Below are 20,313 nucleotides of genomic sequence, written 5' to 3'. Positions count from 1 at the left end.
GTGTCACATCACCTGAAACTCGACAAGAAGACCAAAGTGGTCAGAGGGGTACAAATACTCGGGGACAGCCTTGTCGCAGTTCACCTGCTTCGTGATCCCAAGCGCACGTACAGAGGTGGTGCCGACAAGTTCTGCGTGGATGGGCTGCAAATGGCGGGAGGCAAACAACACGCGATCGGCACGACCAAAAAACTCCCGCTCGATGATTTGTCCCGCGTATGGATTGCGATCTCCGTCGATGGTGTACCCTTCATTCTTGTTATTCTCTGGGTTAAGCAGCGACCAGGCGTCTTTAAAGCCCAGCTCGGGTGGAAACGTAAAATAATTATTCGCATAATCATTAAAATCTCCCATAACAATTGCGCCGGTCGGCACACCACCAGCAGAGGGGCGTGCGCGCATCCGCTTCGTCAGGTTTTCCAATTGTGTTGTACGATTGCTGACATTGTTTTTATTGTATGGTGCAAGAAGATGAAGTGAACCAATTGTCACTGGAACATTTTTGGAAACGGTAATCGTAACTTCTGGCATCACACTCGTGTGTCCTGCAAAAGCAGCCACATTTGCATGATGCATCCCTTCCACACGCAGGTGTCGCTTTACAAGCAACATGACACCCCAAGGGCGGATGGCGTGACTATCTTCATTACAAGAAAGCGCATACCGTTCCCTTACCCATTGTTGTTCACAGAGGTATTTACACCACGCCGGCTCCACTTCCTGCATACTGATCACATCTGCATCTAGGGTTTCCATTGTCTTGGCAAGCGCAATGTACCGTGTTGGTGTGCACCAATCAATACCGTCTCGGCCCAGTGGAGTCCGCTCACCACTGTGACGATTGAATTGCACATTCCACGTTACAACCCGAAGCGTCGAAAGCTCCTCCGTTGGCGTTGGTAACACAGAAGAATGAATTTCTCCACATGGTTCCTCACTCCAAACACCATTCTTATCAGCAGCATACACAAAAAGCGTGTTCTTCGAGGCCACACCAACCCCATCCAACACACGCGATGTCGCCGCTGATGCACCAACGCCAGTGCGATATCGTACCCCAAATCCCGCAGCTCGCACACCCAAGTTGATGCTTTGGTACGACCACCCCGGCGGAGGACCACGGCAACCGGGTGTGCGTACAAAGTAATGGGATGGATGATGATCCAGTGCGGGGTGATCTTTCACAGCTCCACCGCCCTCTTCCGAATTCTTGCCCTTAATTACCTGTAAAATATTACGTGTCTTTTGAGCGGCTTCCATGACATTCTTTGTGCTAACAATGTCGTCTGCAATACCAGCGGGCAACGAATGCCCCCTCGTAAAGACGGGAACAATCTGCTCAATCATTTCTGCCCTGGGTGCAGTCAAAAGGAGGGTTTCTAAACCCGTAAGGGCAAATGTCCAATCAACAGACGCCTCAACACCGGCAGTGATCCTGCACTGGTCCTTTTCAATCGCTGTTGTCTTTTTGTCAGCACCGTCTCCCTGGACTTCTCCTCCTCCTCCTTTTCCCCCCTCCCGAGTTAATGTGGTCAGGTGCTTTAGGTGAGCAAGGAATCGCTCAATAGGGATCTTCGGAGGTTTCTCTGGGACACAGTCGTTATCATCCGGGGTCCAGCGAAAATTCCTGATTCCGCCGCCACATATCATGGCATGAGTTTGTAAGAGAACTTCAAGATAATCTGCAGATTGTTGACATGGCTTCGGTGAACCCCCCGTTTTGCGAGTTGCGCGCGACAAGACTCGTTCCAATACAGCTGAAGACAACAACAACGAGGTACCATTAGGCGATTCTTCAAAAATATGTTCATGGTTGGCCCCAGCACTTTCCTCCGCCATGTAGGCTTCCATCAGCTCCTTAAAATTGATCCCTAAACCACTAAGATCCGTAGCGGAAATGCCATTTGCCATCAGGTACAACAGCACAATGTCGGTGCGCACTGCCGCAAGTCGTTTCTGTAGTTCTTGCCGCCCCGTCCCCTGGTCACCTTGTGTAGCCGCTTCACCCTTCAAAAGATGGTCCATCGCAAGCCATTCGAGAGACTCACTCATGGAGAGAGACTTCATTTCACCCTGCTGAAGTGTGAGAGTCGTAATGTTATGGAATGGTGTGGCCCCGAGGGCAGAGAGAAACAAGTCCGTTCCACCAATAAGACAAATGGTATCATTGAACGTAACCTCCGCTGGTGTGCTAGACAAAAGAGGCGGCGAAAGGGTTACCGCGCCATCTGGCAAGGCCCGAGAAGCAAGATCCAGCATCCATGCCGACATTTTGCCCTCAACCGGCCCAGGAACACCAGCACCGCTGATGACAAACTCCTTCGGTGGCGTCCGCAGATCCACAGCAACCTGCCGGAACTTGTCCTCCAGCAGGTACACCATTGGGGAGGCCGCACTACGGTAAAATTTTCCTTCAAATTTTTTTCCTGGATAAAGCCGCATGTGGCGAACCTTCCAGAGCGGCTCACTGCCATCAATAAAAATAGCAAGGGATTTTTTTGGTTGAATGCGACGCAAAATGACATTCGTGACCTGCCGGTGGAGCACCTTAACGGTCTCCGCATCACGATCCTGCCCGATAAGATCCCGCGTCAGGCGTCCTGCCGCACCTGCAAGAGCGCCCATGTCGATGGCAACGTGGTCGAACCCCCATCCACTGCGGTTAAGGACATTGTTGAACTCCTCGGATATCTTCGGCGAGGTACGAAAATCCGCCGTCCAGAGAATCCGGCAGCGCTGAAGCATTCAAAAGGAATCAACAAGAAAAATAATAATAATAATAAATTAAGATTCTACTGTGAAGTAAAAAGCGCACGTGAGTCTGTGTGTATGTTTGTGCAGCGTTAACAAAAAATTCCTGAGTTAATTAAATACAGGTTTCCTTTTTTCCTTTTCCGTCTATTTCCTTCTCTAGTGAACAACAACAACAAAATAATAATAATAATAATAATATTACTCCAATGGAGGAGATGATTTGAATTAAATATGTCTTCTGTCCTTCTGCCACCACCACCACCACCCTCCACACACACACGCCCTTTTTCACACTCGCTCTCTCTCCACTGTGCTCTGGGAGTCGCATTGATATCCATGACAGCAGTAAAAAGAGAAGATAAATTGCGAGAAACCCGCAAGCAACTTCAGTGCGTTGATGCATGCATTGCCAGGCAAAAAATGCACGCAAACACATCATACCACGCAACAAGATAACGCACGCGCACACACACGCACACACAAAAAAAGATTAAATCCCCACCGCACTCCTTTACACACTGCACCTCCTCTTCCTTCTCTCTCTCCTTTTTTTTTTTTTTTCAAAATCACATTTTCTGATGAGTTCTTCTTGACATCGTTCACGTGCCTTTACTCATGTCCGCCACAACCCCTCCCTTCTCCAACATCTTCACGGTCCACGCAGCAAACACCACGAGAAAAGAACAAAAACGAAAAACAAAAAAAGCTCCGTTGTTATTTTTCCTGTGGGTTTGGCGTACTGAAAATCAGGAATCGTGCGTAGTGCGACATGTTTGTCTATGTGAATCTGTGCGTGCAGTGCAATCTATGGGAATGTGTCGTGGTGGTATTACCCTTTGAAGAAAAATTACGTCTCATAGTCGCTCCCTTAGCCGTGTCACATACACACACAAAAAAAAAAAAAAAAAAAAAAAAAGGAAAAAACACAGAGACACTCTTCTCCTCCCTTTAATTTATTCGTTTTAATTATTAAAAAATAATTCTGTTTTCCCAAGTCCGTGCATTTAATCCCCATCCATTGTCCAAAAATAAAAAGCCGTCGGGCATTAGAAGCGCTGGTACGTATACGATCCTGTTGTCTTCTCTGCCAGCACCTTACCGTCGGTTTGCGCCGTCACCTCAACCAACGTCACGCCCCGTCCTCTATTCAACACACGCACCCGCAACTCGCCGGAGAGCGTCTCACCGCACTTAAGTGGTAGGGGTTGAGGCAGTCCAACACTTGTCTCCGTCCAGGCATTGTTGCCGCCGGGACGAATGCCAATAACAAAGTTGGCGCCAGGATCATGTGGATTTGTAAAGGTGGCGTCAACAAAAAACGTTAGATAGTTCACTGTGGTGTTACACGTTGCCCTCACGCTGAATGGGACCGTAAAACCACTTTCATCTCTGTCTTTATTATCGGCATCCCTAAATTCTGTTATATTGACAGTGTGAATCAAAGAAGTACTCGTGACAATATTTGAGGCAGGAATAGCGCAAGTTTCAACCTCTTGTCTTACAAGTCCCTTCATCGGATCCATTTTAAAGCCATAGACGTTACTCCAATATTCCACCGTGTCCAGGTAAAATGCATAGTCACTGACACCAACAATGTGAATAGACGAACCATCCGGACACATGACGCCATTCTCTGCAAGTAAATGTTCCCGAGCAAAAAGAGCATCCTCCAGAAGCGGATCGTTGACGAGAAATGTACCCATCCATTCACATAAAATAACATCAAACTTCTTTACGGGAAAATTTCCCATCATTTCACGCAGAGATCCACGAAAGAAACTAATGTTCTGAAGTCCATTTTGTTTTGCCACCACCTGTGCTGCATCAACGATGGCTGAGTGATCAATCGCCACAACAGCCGATGCTAGATTACGTGCTGCCATCAACGATATCAGTCCCATTCCACACCCAATGTGAAGCAACGACTTCCCCTTGATGCCCTTCAAGACAGACTGATATGCGCGTAGGCGAATTCGATCGCTAATGCTATATAAATTGCTTGAAATGCGTGCGGCGGGATCCCCGTAGAGGCTCTTCGACGTCGCATTCTTTTCTCCCTCGGTGGCAAGAAGCGACTCATTCGCAACGGTCCGTGTGAGTGGTGAACAAGCTCCATTGGCCACATTTTTTGTGTTAAAAACTTTTTTCTTCCTTTGTTGGCCCTGACCCAACTCGTACGGCGGCGGATTCTTCCTGGAAGGCATGTTTTTCTTCTGTTGCTTACTTGGATTCTCGTAATAAAACAAATTGACGGTTTTTTTTTTTTTTCTTCTTCTTCTTATTTAGTTTCGTTTTGTTTCTTGCGTGCGTGCGAGCGTGAGCCGATGGGGAGGGTCCTTTATACTTTCACCTCAAGAGAACACAACGGGAATGAGACTCAAAAAGTAAGAAAAATAAATAAATAAATAAATAAAATAAAATGGAATGCGGGTCGCATGATTGTCGCAAACACAAATCAAAACAAAACATGTGCATATTGCATGCATGCATTTGTGTAATACTCTCTCCCCGCAGCGACCCGATAAAAGATATTCAAGTAATTCTCCTTCACCCAATACAATTTCATGATGGCCCCACAGGGCCTTCAATGTTGGTGCTTATTTGGGAGATAACTTTCTTGCAGCATTTCTTGCGGACACTTAAAGCGTGAGTCGCATCACTCTCTTCGCACGACGACATCAATGACGGTGAGAATCGCACAAAACATTCTCCGCAACAGGGACACGCCGCCTGGCCAAAAAGAAGTCTCGCACGCCTCTGAAGCACTCACCAAAGTTGCGAGTCACATGAATGGAGGGCTGCATCCACGACGCAATACGGCGTCGTATATCGGGCCGTTCCCCGTAACGTGCATCAAAAAGAATAGCAACGGCGTAATCATCCGCGTGACGAATGCAGCGACCCATGCTCTGGTTCACAGTGCGTATGCAGAGATCTGTGAAGAGGCTCCACTCTGCAGAGGAATTAAATGGAACAGATCCGTCAATCTTAACGGTATCCACAGCCAACGTCTTGGATGCCGCAAAGCCCGCATTTCTCAGCAGACGTGTATTGGCGATGTGGCTTAGATACAATTGCAGCTCAACATCACTTGGATTGGCGTACGGCAGTCCCACAACAATCACAGCGCGGCCAAGTTCATCGTTAAAATTAATGCCCTCTGAAAGCTTCCCGCCCATGACGGCAAATAAAAGTGCCCCTCCCGAACCCTCCGTGCCAATCCATCGGGTGTATTCCGCCAGCATAACATCCACAGCATGGGACAATGACTTCCCTTCAACACCGCTCTTAGTAGCGACTTTCGAAGAGGCCAAACGACCCGACTCACGGAAAATACGTTTCACCTCGTTAATTTTATCATAAAACCCGCTCCTTTGTAAGAATCCATAAAAGAGTTCTTCAACATCATACGAGGCAAAAAAAACAATTACCCCATCGGGTATGACACGGCAGAAATTCAGTAAAGCGGCGGCAATTTCTTCAAACTGACGATTCCACTGATGACGCGTCGCATGTTGAAGCTCCACACGATGCCCACTTGGACCAGAACCCAACGTAAACACCGCAATGGAGGACGACGGTACAATATGGCCTTCCTCGATAAAACAGACTTTCTTCTCCGTCAAGGACTGTCCCGGTTTTTTCTCCAAGTTCATCATGCTGTTCTTTTCCTCTGTGGGGACTGAAGGAGCAACATGTGGGTTGGGAGGTCGTAATAGCAAGTCACATGTCAGGGCAATTGGCTTCATGGTGCCACCAGCCAGCACAGCTGCCTGCACTTGCCGTAACAAGGGGAAAAACGTATGTGTTCCAGGTTCCAATTGCAGCAATTGAAGTAAAACCGCCTCGTTTGACTCGCTTTCCTTCTCCACCGGTACTCGACGCAACACGACGCGTGTATGCTCATCAGAGCGGCTGTACCATCGCAAAAAAGCATCAAATCGGTACAATGCACTCGTCACGGACTTGGAGTCATGCTCAAAGGCCAAAAGAGGCAAATTATTTGATCCATCACGGAAGGTTTCACTCCCTGCGGAATGACTGATTCCACCGTTCTGCTTAATTGGCCCTAATGGAATTGGTACATGCTGTTTCTGCTCTGCATGCTCCTTTTTCTGCATGGACAGAAATGCCACAAAGCCGTGCAGTTTCGTTAAAAGACGAGTCTCATTCAAAAAAGCCAAAAAGCGATAAACATTTACGTTGTCCACATGAGCATCAAAAACAAAAGAAGAAAAATTCCACACCTCTGCTGCCACTGAAGTTGTTTGCGTCACGGACTTCATATGGAGGTACCTTAATAATTTATCGACAAACAGCACCATCTCGCGAATACGTTGTTTATTGCGTGTGAGAAGCCTCTTCTCGTAGCGGGTGTAGTACGCATCCAGTAGTCGACGCACCAGCGACAATTCCGGTTCCGATACCGTGCTGGACGTGGCACTGCGGCAGAAGTCCACGAGATTGTGTGCCTCATCCACAGCAATCACATCACCAGTGAAATTGGGAGGTAAAACGGACCCCCTCCTCAGTGTCATATCATTGTGCACGTGTGACGCAGCCGCGTTCCCATCGAGGCCCTGATCGGTCGTTACTTCCTCCATATTGGCCACCGTTTCACACTCATTCGTTGCTGTTCCCGAGAGCAACGCGTGCCGCATCTCGGGCGACACCAGATAACTGTAGGGAATCAGAACAACGTCTGCCCCACGAAGCAGTTCGCGGGTCGCGAGAAAAGGGCAAGCACCAACTCTCTGTCCAATTTCCCGCATCTCTGAAATTCCCCGGGGTGAAATATCGACGTAGTCCCTTAGAATCTTCAACCGCTCTCTCCGGCAGTAGCCACATCCCTTCGGCACTTCGCCCAACGGAACATTCTCTTCAATGTCTGGGAGAGAAGAGCTCTTATTTCTAATTTCATGCTCTTTACGCGCTTCACGGCCCTCTTTGGAGTATTCATATTTCATTGCTTCCAGACACAGCTCGTTCAAGCGCTCGTTGTTGTTTCCTGCTGCATTCGTTAAAAGGGAATTTATGCAAAGCTGCTGTCGCCCAGCAACATGAACGTATCGGAGCATGTGCGGTGCCTCATCCAAAGCAGGTTCCAACGGCTCCTCCATTTGCTCACTACCAATGGCAACATGCTGTCGACGACGAGGACGCACAGGGTACTTTGCAAATACGGTGCGACGGAGTTCCTCGGTGAGTTGTTGGAGCTGCGTGTGGGTGCGACTAGAAAAGTATACTTTCGGTTTTTGCAGCGTCAACAAGAAAGGCTCCCACTCAGCAGCATTCTCTTCCTCCTCCTTAACACTTCCTATAGATGAAGAACTTGACGAAAGACATGTTGATGCGCCACCAATTATTTTGTGCTGACGCTGTCGTTCACAGGCCTCCTCATATGTGTTCTGCTCCAACAAGAACGCATCTTCGTCGGCCCCTTTAGTAACGTCCTTCATTTGTTGATTGACGCTTGTCGTTTGCCTCCGCCGCCTTTTGTGACCGCGTCCAACCACTTCCGCTGAGGGAGGCGGTGGCGCTGCGTTTTCCAGAGACGGTAAACTCCGCTTCTGTAGCGATGCTGTGTCCTCTCCTTCAGTGTTCAGGACGGGTTCAAACACATGCGAGAGCACACTGTTGAGAAGAACTTGTGTCTTGCCTGTCCCTGTGGGTGATTCAAGTACAACGACGTCCCCTGCCGCCAAGCCGTCCCGAATAGCCCCCATCGCATGCAGCTGCAGGGGGTACGGCTGAAAGGGGAAAGGCACACGAAATGAACCGGCATCATACATCACCTCACTTCAAACACATCGTGGCGGGGGATCACCATACAAATAGAGATATCATTCAGGATAACGAGAGAGAGAAAGAGAGAGAGAGAAGGTGAATAAAAAGGGGGAAACAACAACAAAATACATATAAAGAGAAAGAAAGCAAAAAAGCAAGAAAAAAAAAAACACAACCTAAATATAAAACGTCAATTTGTAATGAGAAGCCGTTGTTTAGTCCATCTAAAACAGAGCAAAAAAAAAAAAAAAAAAAAAAAAAACTGGCATCATAATAAGTCAGAGGGCCTTTACGCATCGTTTATGGCATCCTTCCGTGTGAGTGTGTGTGGGGTCAACAATCCTTTGGAAGTAAAACAACAACAATAGCAACAAAGTAATAATAATAATAATAATAATACATGCAACAAACAACAACAAATTCCTCGGTTACTCATCGCGTTCGTGTGACTTTGTTGTTGTTTGACACTAAAAAAACAACAAAAAAACAAAAAGAAAATGCCACAGTTCAATGATATTACAAATAAAATACGACATACATACACACAATAAATAAATAAATTCTCCGAGTAAAAGCCAACAAACAAACAAAAAAAACAAAAAAAAAAGTGTGAAAAAAAGAGAACAACAAGCCCCAGAATGAGGCCGAAGAAACATATAAAAAGCAGTACGTACCCATATCCGTATTACCCTGTAACTTGTAGTGTCCACAGAAAGAAATATACATAGACCCTCCCCCTTTTTTTTTTTTCTTTTTCTTTTTCTTTCCCATTCTTCTTTCTTGATCCTCTTCAGGAATTATAAAAAAAAAAAAAAAAAGAAAAAGAGGGAAAAAGACAAAAACCGAAAGTAATAATAATAATAATAAAGCAAACAACACAGACAGAAAAATACACAAAAAAATAAATAAATAAATAAATAAAAATAAACAAGAGCTGAAACACAAGGAGCATCTCAAGTTAACGCCTCTTTCCCGGGATTCCAGTTTCCAGCCGTGTAGGCAGGGAAGATGCCTGTTCGATCCTTTACGTGACGGTAATTCCATGGGGACTCGGAACGCATTTCATCTGAGTCCCTGTCGTGGTCGTATTGATGGAGTTGACTTGAATACGTGTTGTTGAATATTACCCCGCTAATGGGTGACAACTTGTCATATTCACAAGGAATTGGTCGAGCGCGATTGTTTCCGTCAACCGTCATAGCCAAAATCAATACATTATCTGCCTTAATGGTGCCTTTTGCATTCACCCCAGGGAAATCTACCAAAACAACACATCGGCTATCGACAAAACTCGTCACCATGTTCATGAGTGGTTGATGGTACAAAATGTACTGCTTTTGTTTTCGTGGTGGTATTAAAGGAAGGAAGGTGTAGCGATTAAAATCAACTGAATCGTTCTCGTGCGGCTCAAGGGAGGAGTACGGAAAAAAAAGTGGCGGCCGAATAGAAGCCACAAACGAACGTTCCTCACCGGGATGAATAATCTCTGAAAATATGAATGGTTCTCCGAGATTCACACGACGAACGCACTTGACATCCTGCACCCTCATTTCAACAACATTTTTAATTTGCACACGCACAGTCTTCAAAACGGCTTGAGTGTCGTTAAAAACCCTGACGTCAACTCGTATTTCGCCATTATCGCCATAGGAATTTGCCAACCCCACGCAATCTTCCATGAGAACCACGGTGGGGCTAATAGCCACCTCCGTGAGGACAAATCTCCCCTGGCGGGCGCATAAGAAACGTTCCATGACGTGGTATTGGGGCAGCTCCGCATACGAGACCAGTGCTGCCTTCATTCTTCCCTCCATCCATTGCCGCCGCTGCATCTCGGGAATGGCAGAAAGGACATAGAATTTGCGAATACATTTTACATCAAAACCACTAGTAATATCAACAGAAACCTTTGCTGTGTATGTCGTGCGCACCTCCGAGACACCACGAGAATCTCGCACGTCAAAACTGGGAGGCAAAAAGACTGGTAAAATCAACTCAAACATGTGTGTGTATGTCCCTGGAAGCAACACATCGGCCTTACGCATATCCGCCTCCACATCATCGTCCGAGTCAGGAAAAAGAAGTGGAGGAGAATCTAACGCGCCATTATTATTAGATACATCCCTGGCAAGTGTGTACATTCTGTCGTAGTGGATGTGTGTGTCTTGTCGTACCACGCCGCCGCAGTGGACTTTGGCATACTCCTCGCCCCGGATGTTTAAACGGACGCCCCGACACAAAACCTTCTTCCTCACAAACACCTTCACAACTCCAGAGAGAGTACTCCCAGGGATGTAAGCTGCCCCACCCCCGTGCAAAGTGAGTTCAACCTCCACCCTGTCCCTGTTGAAGACACCCATCTCACAGCGTGAACAGCTTTGGATGGCATACGCGCATAAAAAGGGAAAGAGGGAACAGAAACAACAACAACAACAAAAAAAAAAGAATACAAGGCCAAAAACACGTCTTACACGGAGCACACAGAATGTGGCACTCAACATCACAGGACACCTCAAAAGCTCTACTCTCCTCCTCTTACCCCCCTTCTTCTTCTCCGTTGTTTTTTTTTTATGTTTTTTTAGTACACACAAGGGCGTTTATACGCATAACGTTATAAATAAGGAGTTTAACTGTGGCAGTTGTTCCCCAACACACACACACACACACACACGCAGGAATGCAGTGTGACAATTGCCACCTTATCCTTCATCAGTGCTTCTTTGACCCACCGTTGCTCTTGTTACCGTCTTCCTTCTTTGCACGTGTCTTACGGATCGGTTCCTCACCGTTTTCAATCGCCTCCACGACACGTTTTCGCCCGTTCCTGACTTTCTCCTCACGACCCACACGCAGCCGATCTGCGTCCATCAACACTGCTGCATTCCTTGCTGCCGTTTTAAACGTCTGGCCGTATTCTTCACGTGAGCGCTGGAGTTGCTTCCCCATTTTACTCCGCAAGTCAACACCGTCAATATGGCATTCCTTAACCCCCTCAGGAACTTTTTTGCGAGCAGAATTTGCATTGTCCCGCGTGGCGAGCAGGACCTCGTTAATCGGCCCTATGGGCGTGTTGTCATCATTCAGCAGCCAATAAACGCCATCCATCGACGGTGCGGCACTGATAAGATGCCAACTTTTCGTCTCATGCTCCCCGTCGCTACGTTGATTGGAGACGACACAAATCCGTTGCTCCTCCACGGACAGTTGAAGCATGTCGGCTGGGACATTCGGGGCATCACAATTCACAAACTTCACCAGCTTCATTGTCCTTGATGGTACACGCTACAATATTATTATTATTTTCGCCCCCTTGCCCTTTCGGAGCCACACGCTCTCTCCCCTTTTTGTCTTCCCTTCCTCTCGGGTATTCTCCCCTCACGCACGCTGTGGGAAGCAAAAACTTCTCCCCGTTGCCGTGCATTCACACACACAAAAAAAAACAGGGAAATTATGGACGGAGGCATCTAAACAGGTGCAAAAAACGCTCATTACAGTCATCACTGGACATCATTCCTTCCAGAATAGCAGCAGAAAAACGCAACTTCCTTTTTTTTTCATCAAGAACGTCCCACAACACCGCCACGTTGTGTTGGGAAGAGGTGTAATAAATAGTCTTCACCGTCTCTTTGTCTTCGTCTCAGGTTGGCGGATGAAAAAAAACAACGCAAACGTCGCCCACATTTTCCCATTTCTTAAAAAGAAGTAAAAACAAAAAGAAAAATTGGCAGCAGTGCCACACACTGGCATGCAAACGGGCGACACAGTTACAGACACATGAACGGAGATCGGACAACATGGACCGAAACAAAGAAATACGCCGGCGGGGTTATTTCTGGTCACGCCGTGCATCATTTTCTTGGTTTTGTTTAATGAAAGGAGCAAAAAAAAAAAAAAAAAAAGGAAATGACGCATGTCGTCCAGCGTAGGAAACACAGAAAACGAAAACAAAAACAAAGTCCGTGGCATTTCAGTGTTTTGATTCCATTAATTTTCCTTCGAGTGCGCCGTGTACCCAAAATGCCACGCACACATTCATTCATCAACGTCGCACTGCCGCCAATTCCATGACGGCAGAGGAACAGGCCGCCAAGAAAGCGCACGTCGCCCGCCGACGACAGCCCGATGGGAACACCACCGGTCGAATTTCGGTTTTCAGGACGCGGGGTTTCAGTGCCACAGAAATGACGGACTGACCCACCGCCCCACGGCATGCCACGTCACGGGCATCGACCGGCCGAAGTGGATTGTGCAATGACACAAGTCCACATCTACTCCGCTGCCCGGCCCTGCAAGCATCTAAACAAAACGGTGTGGAAACTGTGGAAGTGGGAAATCTGTGCTTCAACAACAAGTTAGCGCAGTTTCTCCTCGAGTTGGAAAGGCACTGCACACAACAGTGCCTCCGCACGGCGAGAAGGCACGAAGCCTTTTGCAGGTGCGGCGCACAGTAGATGCTCGTGGCATGTGTCTCCCTGTTTTTCTCATTTATAGAGCAAATGGTTCATTGATTTCTTATTGTGCCGTTTCTCGGCAACAGCAGATGATTGAGCTGCTGCGCTAGCCCGAAACGGATGCGCAATGGGGTTGTGTGTTTCGCGCCCTCCACTGCTTCTCCCTCTGCGTGGATCGGACGTACTTTGCGATGGTGACAGGCGTGCGGACTATTAAATTTATTTAAGAAGACATGAGGAATAATAATAAAAAGAAAGAAAAACTTATGTAAATATAACAACGACGTCAGAAGAACAAGTTACTTTTCCACCCAATCACTCCCAATCAGAGGGTACCCTTCCCTTCTTCTTTTTATTTTTACTTTGCGTTCAGCATATACTTGCACTCACTGCAGCAGACATATTTTCCAAAACCATAAGTTATTCCGTTTTTATTTTTTCTTTGCCCTTTTTGCGGAAATATAATCATATAACTCTCATCCCTCCATCTTTCCAGTCAGCAGAAGCAGAATATGTCTATATAAATGTACGGGGGGTGGGGGAATGGGTAATCTGTTATTCTACACAGCAGTCAGATGCCTTACTTCTAATATTATTCACGTGGGTGTGTCTGTGTACATCATGCCACTCTCATCCTCCCATCTTCCCTCACTTCAATTTACTTCCTCCCCTTATCGGTGCATCAATAATAAGTGGAAAAGGGAAAAAGAATGAAATGGGGCTTCTGCACATTAATTCGTTCCTTTGGCACGGACTGTGAACCGCACCCACGCAGCAATACACATAACTGTTAACTCAAAATATAGGCTTTTGAAGCCTCTGCTATTTTACCACCCCCTCACTTTCTTCACATGGATTCACCCTATCCCTTTTCCTTTTCGCACGCTCCACTATTCCAAGGAGAACGCCTCTCAATTTTTTTTCTTTTTTTTTTTTTTTTAAATCTTTTCCTTCTTCCTTTTTGGTTTTCATCGTTATTCTACTTTATCAATCCATCACCGCAGAAACACACGTATATAAAATATTATAAAGAAATGAGCCATAACGTCGCCCTTTTCGGAAGCAAAAAAAAAAAAAAAACGATAAACGCACCGCCACCGTCGCCAAATCCCCGTGGAGGCAGCAGTACACTCGTAGCGCAATAGCAAGACCAAATAAAAGAGAGAAGGAAGGGGAGGGGGATGTCGAACAGAAAAAAAAAAAAAAAAAAAAAAAAAAAAACGGGAATAGATAAAAAGTAAAAAAAAAAGAATTTTTTTTTTTTTTTTTTTTTTACTCTCCCAACCGTGGAAGAGATTTGAGAGGCATGCACGTATACTTGAAGTCTACATATATACATGTACACTAACGGGGGGGGGGGGGGGTTGCAAAGCTGATAAAATAAACTAAAGGAAATAAAGAGGATAAGTAAGGGAAAAACATGCAAATGCGGTATGTAACGTCGGAGACCATGTGTATATGTATATATATATAGATGCACGCAAGCATCTCCCGCTCTTTCTGCTTTTTCTTCAATGTACTTTACCCGCGGTTCAATTTATTCTCCCCTCGCCCTCGCCTGGGCCTCGTAAATATCATCACAACCCACCGCACTCTTACGAGGACAAACAACCTCGTCTTTTGCACGCATTGTCTCCACCATGTTTTTTTCTTCCTTTTGTTTGCACATCCGTCTTTTGTCATCAAAATGTTTTTTTTTGTTTTTGTTTTCTCTTCTTTTCTTCCAGTCGCAGCTTCCCGCCCACAGTTGCCGACTAAACAATAATAATAATAATAAATAAATAACACAGAGAGACACAACACAGACGTTTTTCTCTGTTTCAGTTTTTTGCTTTGCTTCTTTTCAAATGACCGCTGAGCCTCTTGTCCTCCCGCCCCTCTCAGGAACAGGACACGATGACGTACTGAGATAACGCGCCACCGCCAACGCCTAACAACAGCAGCGAACTCATACGAATGTGCTTCTCCACGGAGCCTGGTTTCGTGTCTGTCTTGCCGTCTACCGCAATTTCTTTTTGGTCATCTACTGTGCTACTGCCATCGTGATCATCAAATACCCCGCCCTTTACGTTGCTGCTGCCTCCATTCTTCTCCGTGAGGAGAATAAACGTCAAGAACGACGAAAGGGCAAATTTCAATGGCACCAAAAATACTTCTTCGTTTTCCTGTCCCACCGCCTCGCTCCTCCCCTCACTCGACTGGGGCACTGCTGCTTCAGCGTCAGGAAAAAGCACTTCAAAAAGCTTCACGCCAATACAAAGCAGCGGGCCCACGGCGACCATGATCACACACACCAGCGGAGATGCCCTCGAGGCAAGTCCAAAAAGGGAGCACCGACCGTTCTCCTCCGATGCCCTCTGCGTTACGGAAGATCCAAACTGAACCACAAAAACCGCTGCGGCAGCAAATACACAATAATATACGGCAGCATTACTAAGGGGTATCGTGCTGCAAAAAACACCCCAATATGTTTTCCACATAGGAGAACAGATATTCACAAGATTGCACCTGCCAATATTGGAAAAAAAAGTTAAAAATGAGCCAACAGACGTTGAGTTATCATTACTCCTGTTCCTCGCATCGGCTGTGGGGGAAAGTGTTTCCCCCTTGGATGGGGCGGCAGGGGTGGGCACCGGAGATGGAATCGACAAGTAGACATTGTCTTCAAACTGTTGGCTAAGTATTTCCTCCGCGGCAGTGGTACTCGAACGTGTCCTGTCACGCAACAAGAAATCGCAGTTCACTGAATGTTCATCACTAAAAAGACTTGAAGTACTGTGGGCTTCGTTCCATCGCACATCCAAATTTCGCAAAGAACTAACATGTGCGGAATTATCGGTTCGGTTTATCGGTTTGTTGACCGCCTGTTCGGTACTTTGCAGACGGATTCTTTTTCCCTCCGCGCATTGAATTTTTGTATCCCGTGCAGAGCTGAAGTCCCCACTCGCTGCCGGTGTTGGGAGTAGTTTTTCCGAGCCTCCCACAATCACCCAGCCGTCCGCAGTATCCGCTGTGACAGGAGAAGCGGATGCAGATCTTGTCCCTTTCAATTTCCTCTGGGGCATGCGGTTTCTTCTCGCTACAGATGTGGTTGTGGTATGTCGTCGTGGAAAAGCCTCCGCTGCAGGGATATATATATATATAGACAGTTTTAACTTTCTTGGAGAGATACGCCTTGGCTTTGCTCTCTTTCTCTCTCTCTCCCCCCTTTCCTTTTTTTTTCTTCTTTCTGGTGATTTTCAAATGATGCTTCAAAACACCCTTGAAAGATAGAGACATATTGCAAGAAAAAAGAAAAGGGGGGTACACACACAAACACAGCAGAATAAAAAATAAAACTTCCCTGACCAAGACCCGATTTCTGTTACCCTTTTTTTTTTTTTTTTAATTCCCTCCTCTTAAATTTACTTTCTTCATTTTTTGATTATTTGTGGCCCGGTCAATTATGGAACCCACTCCCTTCTCCCACCACCACCTCCCTCTACAGCTCTGCCACAAACCGTGTTTTCCCCTGATAGCCCCGCCAAAAAAAAAAAAAGAAAAAAAATAATAATAATAAAATAATTACCAATAGCCATGTATCAATAACAAGGTATTTTAATTCACCTATTGGCCTTTGAATGAGTAGTAAAGATCAAATTCATAGTGATAATATCGCGCTTGAAATAAACTGTTCTCAAGATCAATTTGCCGTGGAGTTGCAATAAAGCAGAACTTTGCCTGTGGACATGCGATTCTCCAAGTAACGGTGCGCTTCCGCAGCATCTGCGAGGGAGAACTCTCGGCTGTACGTCACTTGAAGTTTCTTGGAAGTGAACCAGTTCCAAATATCTGCAAAGCGTCGTGCCTTTTCTTTAGGATCCCGAATGTAATCGGCAAGGAATGGCCGCTGTAAGTACACACTTCCAGCGTCCTTAAGACGTAGCGGAGACACCGCTTCCACAGCACCACTTGCATTACCAAATGAAATCATAAATCCACGTGGACGCAGCACAGAGAGACTTCCCTCAAAAGTTGACTTTCCCACGCCATCGTAGACGGCATCAAAGCCGCCAGGCACCAACCCACGCATTTCTAACGTCCAGTCTGGAGAGGCCAGATAATCCACAACATGATCCGCATGGCCAACGGTGCGTGCGAGTTCTGCCTTCTTTTCACCGCCACAGACACCAACAACAAACGCACCACGAAGTTTTGCCATTTGGCACACAAGCAACCCCGTACCACCTGCAGCAGCGTGGACGAGGACTCGCGATTGAGGTCCGCAGGGGTAGCTGTCGTGCGTCAGGTAGTGCGCTGTCAATCCTTGGCAAAGAAGCGCCGCAGCTGCCTTGTCGTCTACGCCATCCGGCAACACATTCGCATTGGCCATCTTTACAACACAATACGTCGCGTAGGAGCCAGTGACATTACCAAAGTATGCCACGCGCTGGCCAATGTTAGGTGACACCACGTTTACCCCTTTCTTCACAACAGTCCCCACGCCCTCCTCGCCTGGAACAAACGGCAGATTGGGCTTTTTGTAAAGACCTGAGCGGAAGTAAGTGTCAACAAAATTAACGCCTGCGTAACTGTTATGTACAAGCACCTCGTCGTCTCCAAGCACAATGGTTTCGGGATCGCAACTGCAAGGAGAGGTAACACGAAGCACATCCGCAGGGCCGTAGCTTGGAACCTCAACCTGCATTTCACACGTGAGGGCAGTCTCAGTAAATCAATGATTGCAATCCAAATTTTTCCTTGCTGCTTTTCTGTTTCTTTGTTTAAATATGACTTTGTGGGCAATTGTGTTTTCCTTCAATGGGAGCACAGTAGGGAAGCAACACCGATATTTTGTCTTCCGCGCACAACATGCAAAACGCAATGTTAGATCAATTATCCATGAAAAACGCACGCGCAAACGCACCAAAAGACTCACGCGGAGGTAAACCAACCAACCAGCAAAGGCATTGTAAAGATAACGCGGGACACACACACAAAAAAAAAAAAAAAAGAAGAAAAAAAGCCAAAATAAAAACTACATTGGCTACTGCGGACCAATACACATATGCATGAAGTACGTCCACTGTTTTTTTTTTTTTTTACCATTTTGGGTTCTAATCTTTTTTTTTTTTTTTTTTGAGTTCCCTTTCGGTTCGTTTTTGTTGTTGTTAATTGTTCAAATGTACAAAGGCTCTTTTCGTAAGAATAGCAAGACAAAGGCCAGTGCGTACCACTGCGAGAATTCATTAAGTGCCACCTCAACGTAATAGTCCTCCACATGCATGAGAGTGTTGGAGAAGGCAACAAAAAGTATTTGCGGCACAATAATACCCAACGCATAAGGTATACACATTCCACGGTAACGCAGATAAAGTGATGTCTGGCTCTCTGATGTGGTGAGCCTTCCTTGTTTTGACCCTGTTGCAGCAGCACGGCCAATGGTTGCCATAAGTGTTGTAAGCTGAAAAAGATTTATCAGCCAACCCAACATTTCACAGGCTATAGCAATCGTCTGAATCTTCACACATCGAGCGGTCGTGTATTCTCTGCGTCCATCAGAAGCAGTAAACCTTGTTGGAATACTGTCCTCATCACAGGTGCCTTGAAATACATAGGCAAAGAAGGTAGTAATGGATACCAATGAGACCGTTACAATCTTTATCGTCGGCGGTCGCTCGTATGCACAACCCCAACCGATGCATACAAGCTGTTGCATCACAAATACTGCCGTACGGGTACACACAGATAGCAAAATAGAAAGAATATCAATGCTACCGTTTGGTTTTGCCACTGAGGAGCCTGAAAGTATACGATACTGTATTAAACGCAGTAGACAAACACCTCCTCGTAAAATAAGACATGTCAGGACAAGCCATTGCAATGGCGGATATAAAATCAACAAGTATTGACTGCAAATATTTCTTATTTTTTTCCGAAAAGCGTCGCAACATGCTGTGGAACATCTTCGCCTGGAGTCTGAGTTCGTGGCCGCCGAATTTTCATTCTCGGCTTCTGGTGTTGTCTCCCAAACATTTTCTAATGACGTCAAATTCAACCCACTTCTTTCATTTTGTCCATCTGTTGAGGGTCTCGCTTTTCCTCTCTCCGCCTCATTGATATTGCCACGCCTAGAGCCACCACACTCAGTTGAAGAATTTGTGTGACCAACACCTCCGCTGCTTTCGCTGAGGCGTTCTAAAGATGTGGTCTCAGAATGTTTTTTAGACAAAGATCCACATGGTAAAATGAGAAATAACAAAATTCCAAATAATACAATGTATGCTACCAGGTAAAATAGGTAAATTTTCTCTGTAGAAATGTACTCCGAGCTTCCTTTTCCATCTGCATTTGACATGCGAACCTGAATATTCACCTTCATGGGTATATGGCTACACTGCGCGAGTACAGCAATGACGTGGGACCGGGTTTGCAGCTGCCGAATGCCATTGGAAGCTTGGTATGCACCAAAACTGTCAATGTGAATAGTGAAGAGAGCTGGAAAACTGCATATTGCTCCTCCAATCCCACTTGGTGAATCCCAATCGACGCCTGACTTTCCCGTGGATTTTTCCTCTTTCTTTGAGCCGGTGTAACTGGACATCGCTTCCATTTCATTCAACAAATTCTGCCAATTACGATATTCAAAAACTTTTAACACCAAAACTGTCTCCAATGCCATATAAGTTCTATCCACAAAATGTGTTAAATCTTGACTGGAATGATTTATCGTTGCCTCTTTTCCATGAAATATACCCAGTTGACTTTCACGGTACAGTCGAGGCTGTGTCGTTAACAAACATACGCTGAATGGAGAGATAACTCCTGGTTCTGTCTCTGATATAAGCTGTTTAACGTACGTCCTATAGCTGTTCACATCGTAGTGGATAGAGAGCACCTGCACTTCAATTTCTCCCTCAGTAACCATAAAAAAAGGTCGATTTTTCTCGTTCAGTACAAACCACTGTTTCTGCAGCCCACACTGGAACGACCCCTCCGGTGTGCTCGGTAGCGACCCCAACTCAAACTCAAATTCCCCGTGACCAGGAGAATTCCCCGCCACCGCCGCCGAAAAAGAGAAAAAAAAACTAAATAAAATAATAACGAAAAAAAGGTTGGCGCCACCCATCATGCACACCATGGGCATCCGTGTTCGCTTCCGAGGCAGCCAAAAAAAAAAAAAAAAAAGAAAAGAAAAGAAATACCTATGCGTTCATATACATATATACATGTGTGTATACGTGTATGTATAACTGTAATATCGATATGAAAAAGCAAGAAGAAAAAAAAAAAGGGTACTGCGATAGAATCAATGGAGAGAATAGTCGAGTGAATCAAGAAT

At 46.0% G+C, this 20,313-nt stretch overlaps 8 protein-coding genes across 8 annotated transcripts, besides 26 other annotated features; all 8 read right to left on the bottom strand.

Moving 5' to 3' along the window:
* Positions 1-20,313: part of a sequence feature (heterozygous, Esmeraldo-like haplotype) that runs on past both edges of the window.
* Positions 4-2,745, bottom strand: Tc00.1047053510311.150 (MP99, putative; the record flags this gene model as incomplete). Its single annotated transcript, XM_812567.1, has 1 exon — positions 4-2,745. The coding sequence occupies one exon, from the start codon at positions 2,743-2,745 to the stop codon at positions 4-6; it is 2,742 nt and encodes a 913-aa protein (XP_817660.1).
* Positions 2,764-2,788: a sequence feature (AT_rich).
* Positions 2,917-2,952: a microsatellite.
* Positions 3,646-3,678: a microsatellite.
* Positions 3,715-3,736: a sequence feature (AT_rich).
* Positions 3,801-4,958, bottom strand: Tc00.1047053510311.140 (arginine N-methyltransferase, putative; the record flags this gene model as incomplete). Its single annotated transcript, XM_812566.1, has 1 exon — positions 3,801-4,958. One exon carries the CDS (start codon positions 4,956-4,958, stop codon positions 3,801-3,803), a length of 1,158 nt encoding a protein of 385 aa, XP_817659.1.
* Positions 5,009-5,056: a sequence feature (A-rich).
* Positions 5,146-5,168: a microsatellite.
* Positions 5,433-8,546, bottom strand: Tc00.1047053510311.130 (DNA repair helicase, putative; the record flags this gene model as incomplete). The annotated part of the gene is made up of 1 exon (XM_812565.1): positions 5,433-8,546. The coding sequence occupies one exon, from the start codon at positions 8,544-8,546 to the stop codon at positions 5,433-5,435; it is 3,114 nt and encodes a 1,037-aa protein (XP_817658.1).
* Positions 8,612-8,635: a microsatellite.
* Positions 8,641-8,711: a sequence feature (T-rich).
* Positions 8,778-8,803: a microsatellite.
* Positions 8,896-8,940: a microsatellite.
* Positions 9,280-9,307: a microsatellite.
* Positions 9,343-9,383: a sequence feature (T-rich).
* Positions 9,429-9,463: a microsatellite.
* On the bottom strand, positions 9,495-11,042 carry Tc00.1047053510311.120 (uncharacterized protein; the record flags this gene model as incomplete). The annotated part of the gene is made up of 1 exon (XM_812564.1): positions 9,495-11,042. One exon carries the CDS (start codon positions 11,040-11,042, stop codon positions 9,495-9,497), a length of 1,548 nt encoding a protein of 515 aa, XP_817657.1.
* Positions 10,955-11,004: a sequence feature (T-rich).
* Positions 11,191-11,215: a microsatellite.
* Tc00.1047053510311.110 (hypothetical protein, conserved) lies at positions 11,251-11,805 on the bottom strand (the record flags this gene model as incomplete). Its single annotated transcript, XM_812563.1, has 1 exon — positions 11,251-11,805. The coding sequence occupies one exon, from the start codon at positions 11,803-11,805 to the stop codon at positions 11,251-11,253; it is 555 nt and encodes a 184-aa protein (XP_817656.1).
* Positions 13,908-13,932: a microsatellite.
* Positions 14,185-14,244: a sequence feature (T-rich).
* Positions 14,245-14,266: a microsatellite.
* Positions 14,753-14,777: a sequence feature (AT_rich).
* Positions 14,873-16,057, bottom strand: Tc00.1047053510311.100 (hypothetical protein, conserved; the record flags this gene model as incomplete). Its single annotated transcript, XM_812562.1, has 1 exon — positions 14,873-16,057. The coding sequence occupies one exon, from the start codon at positions 16,055-16,057 to the stop codon at positions 14,873-14,875; it is 1,185 nt and encodes a 394-aa protein (XP_817655.1).
* Positions 16,177-16,223: a sequence feature (GA-rich).
* Positions 16,518-16,556: a sequence feature (T-rich).
* On the bottom strand, positions 16,675-17,679 carry Tc00.1047053510311.90 (quinone oxidoreductase, putative; the record flags this gene model as incomplete). Its single annotated transcript, XM_812561.1, has 1 exon — positions 16,675-17,679. The coding sequence occupies one exon, from the start codon at positions 17,677-17,679 to the stop codon at positions 16,675-16,677; it is 1,005 nt and encodes a 334-aa protein (XP_817654.1).
* Positions 17,970-17,996: a microsatellite.
* Positions 18,061-18,112: a sequence feature (A-rich).
* Positions 18,151-20,118, bottom strand: Tc00.1047053510311.80 (hypothetical protein, conserved; the record flags this gene model as incomplete). The annotated part of the gene is made up of 1 exon (XM_812560.1): positions 18,151-20,118. The coding sequence occupies one exon, from the start codon at positions 20,116-20,118 to the stop codon at positions 18,151-18,153; it is 1,968 nt and encodes a 655-aa protein (XP_817653.1).
* Positions 20,142-20,173: a microsatellite.
* Positions 20,178-20,223: a microsatellite.

Source organism: Trypanosoma cruzi, genomic scaffold, assembly GCF_000209065.1.
Source record: "Trypanosoma cruzi strain CL Brener 1047053516711 genomic scaffold, whole genome shotgun sequence".
NCBI classification, from domain to species: Eukaryota; Euglenozoa; class Kinetoplastea; order Trypanosomatida; family Trypanosomatidae; genus Trypanosoma; species Trypanosoma cruzi.
The sequence above is the reverse complement of the archived record's forward strand: the minus strand, read 5'-3'. Positions and strand labels throughout refer to the sequence as shown.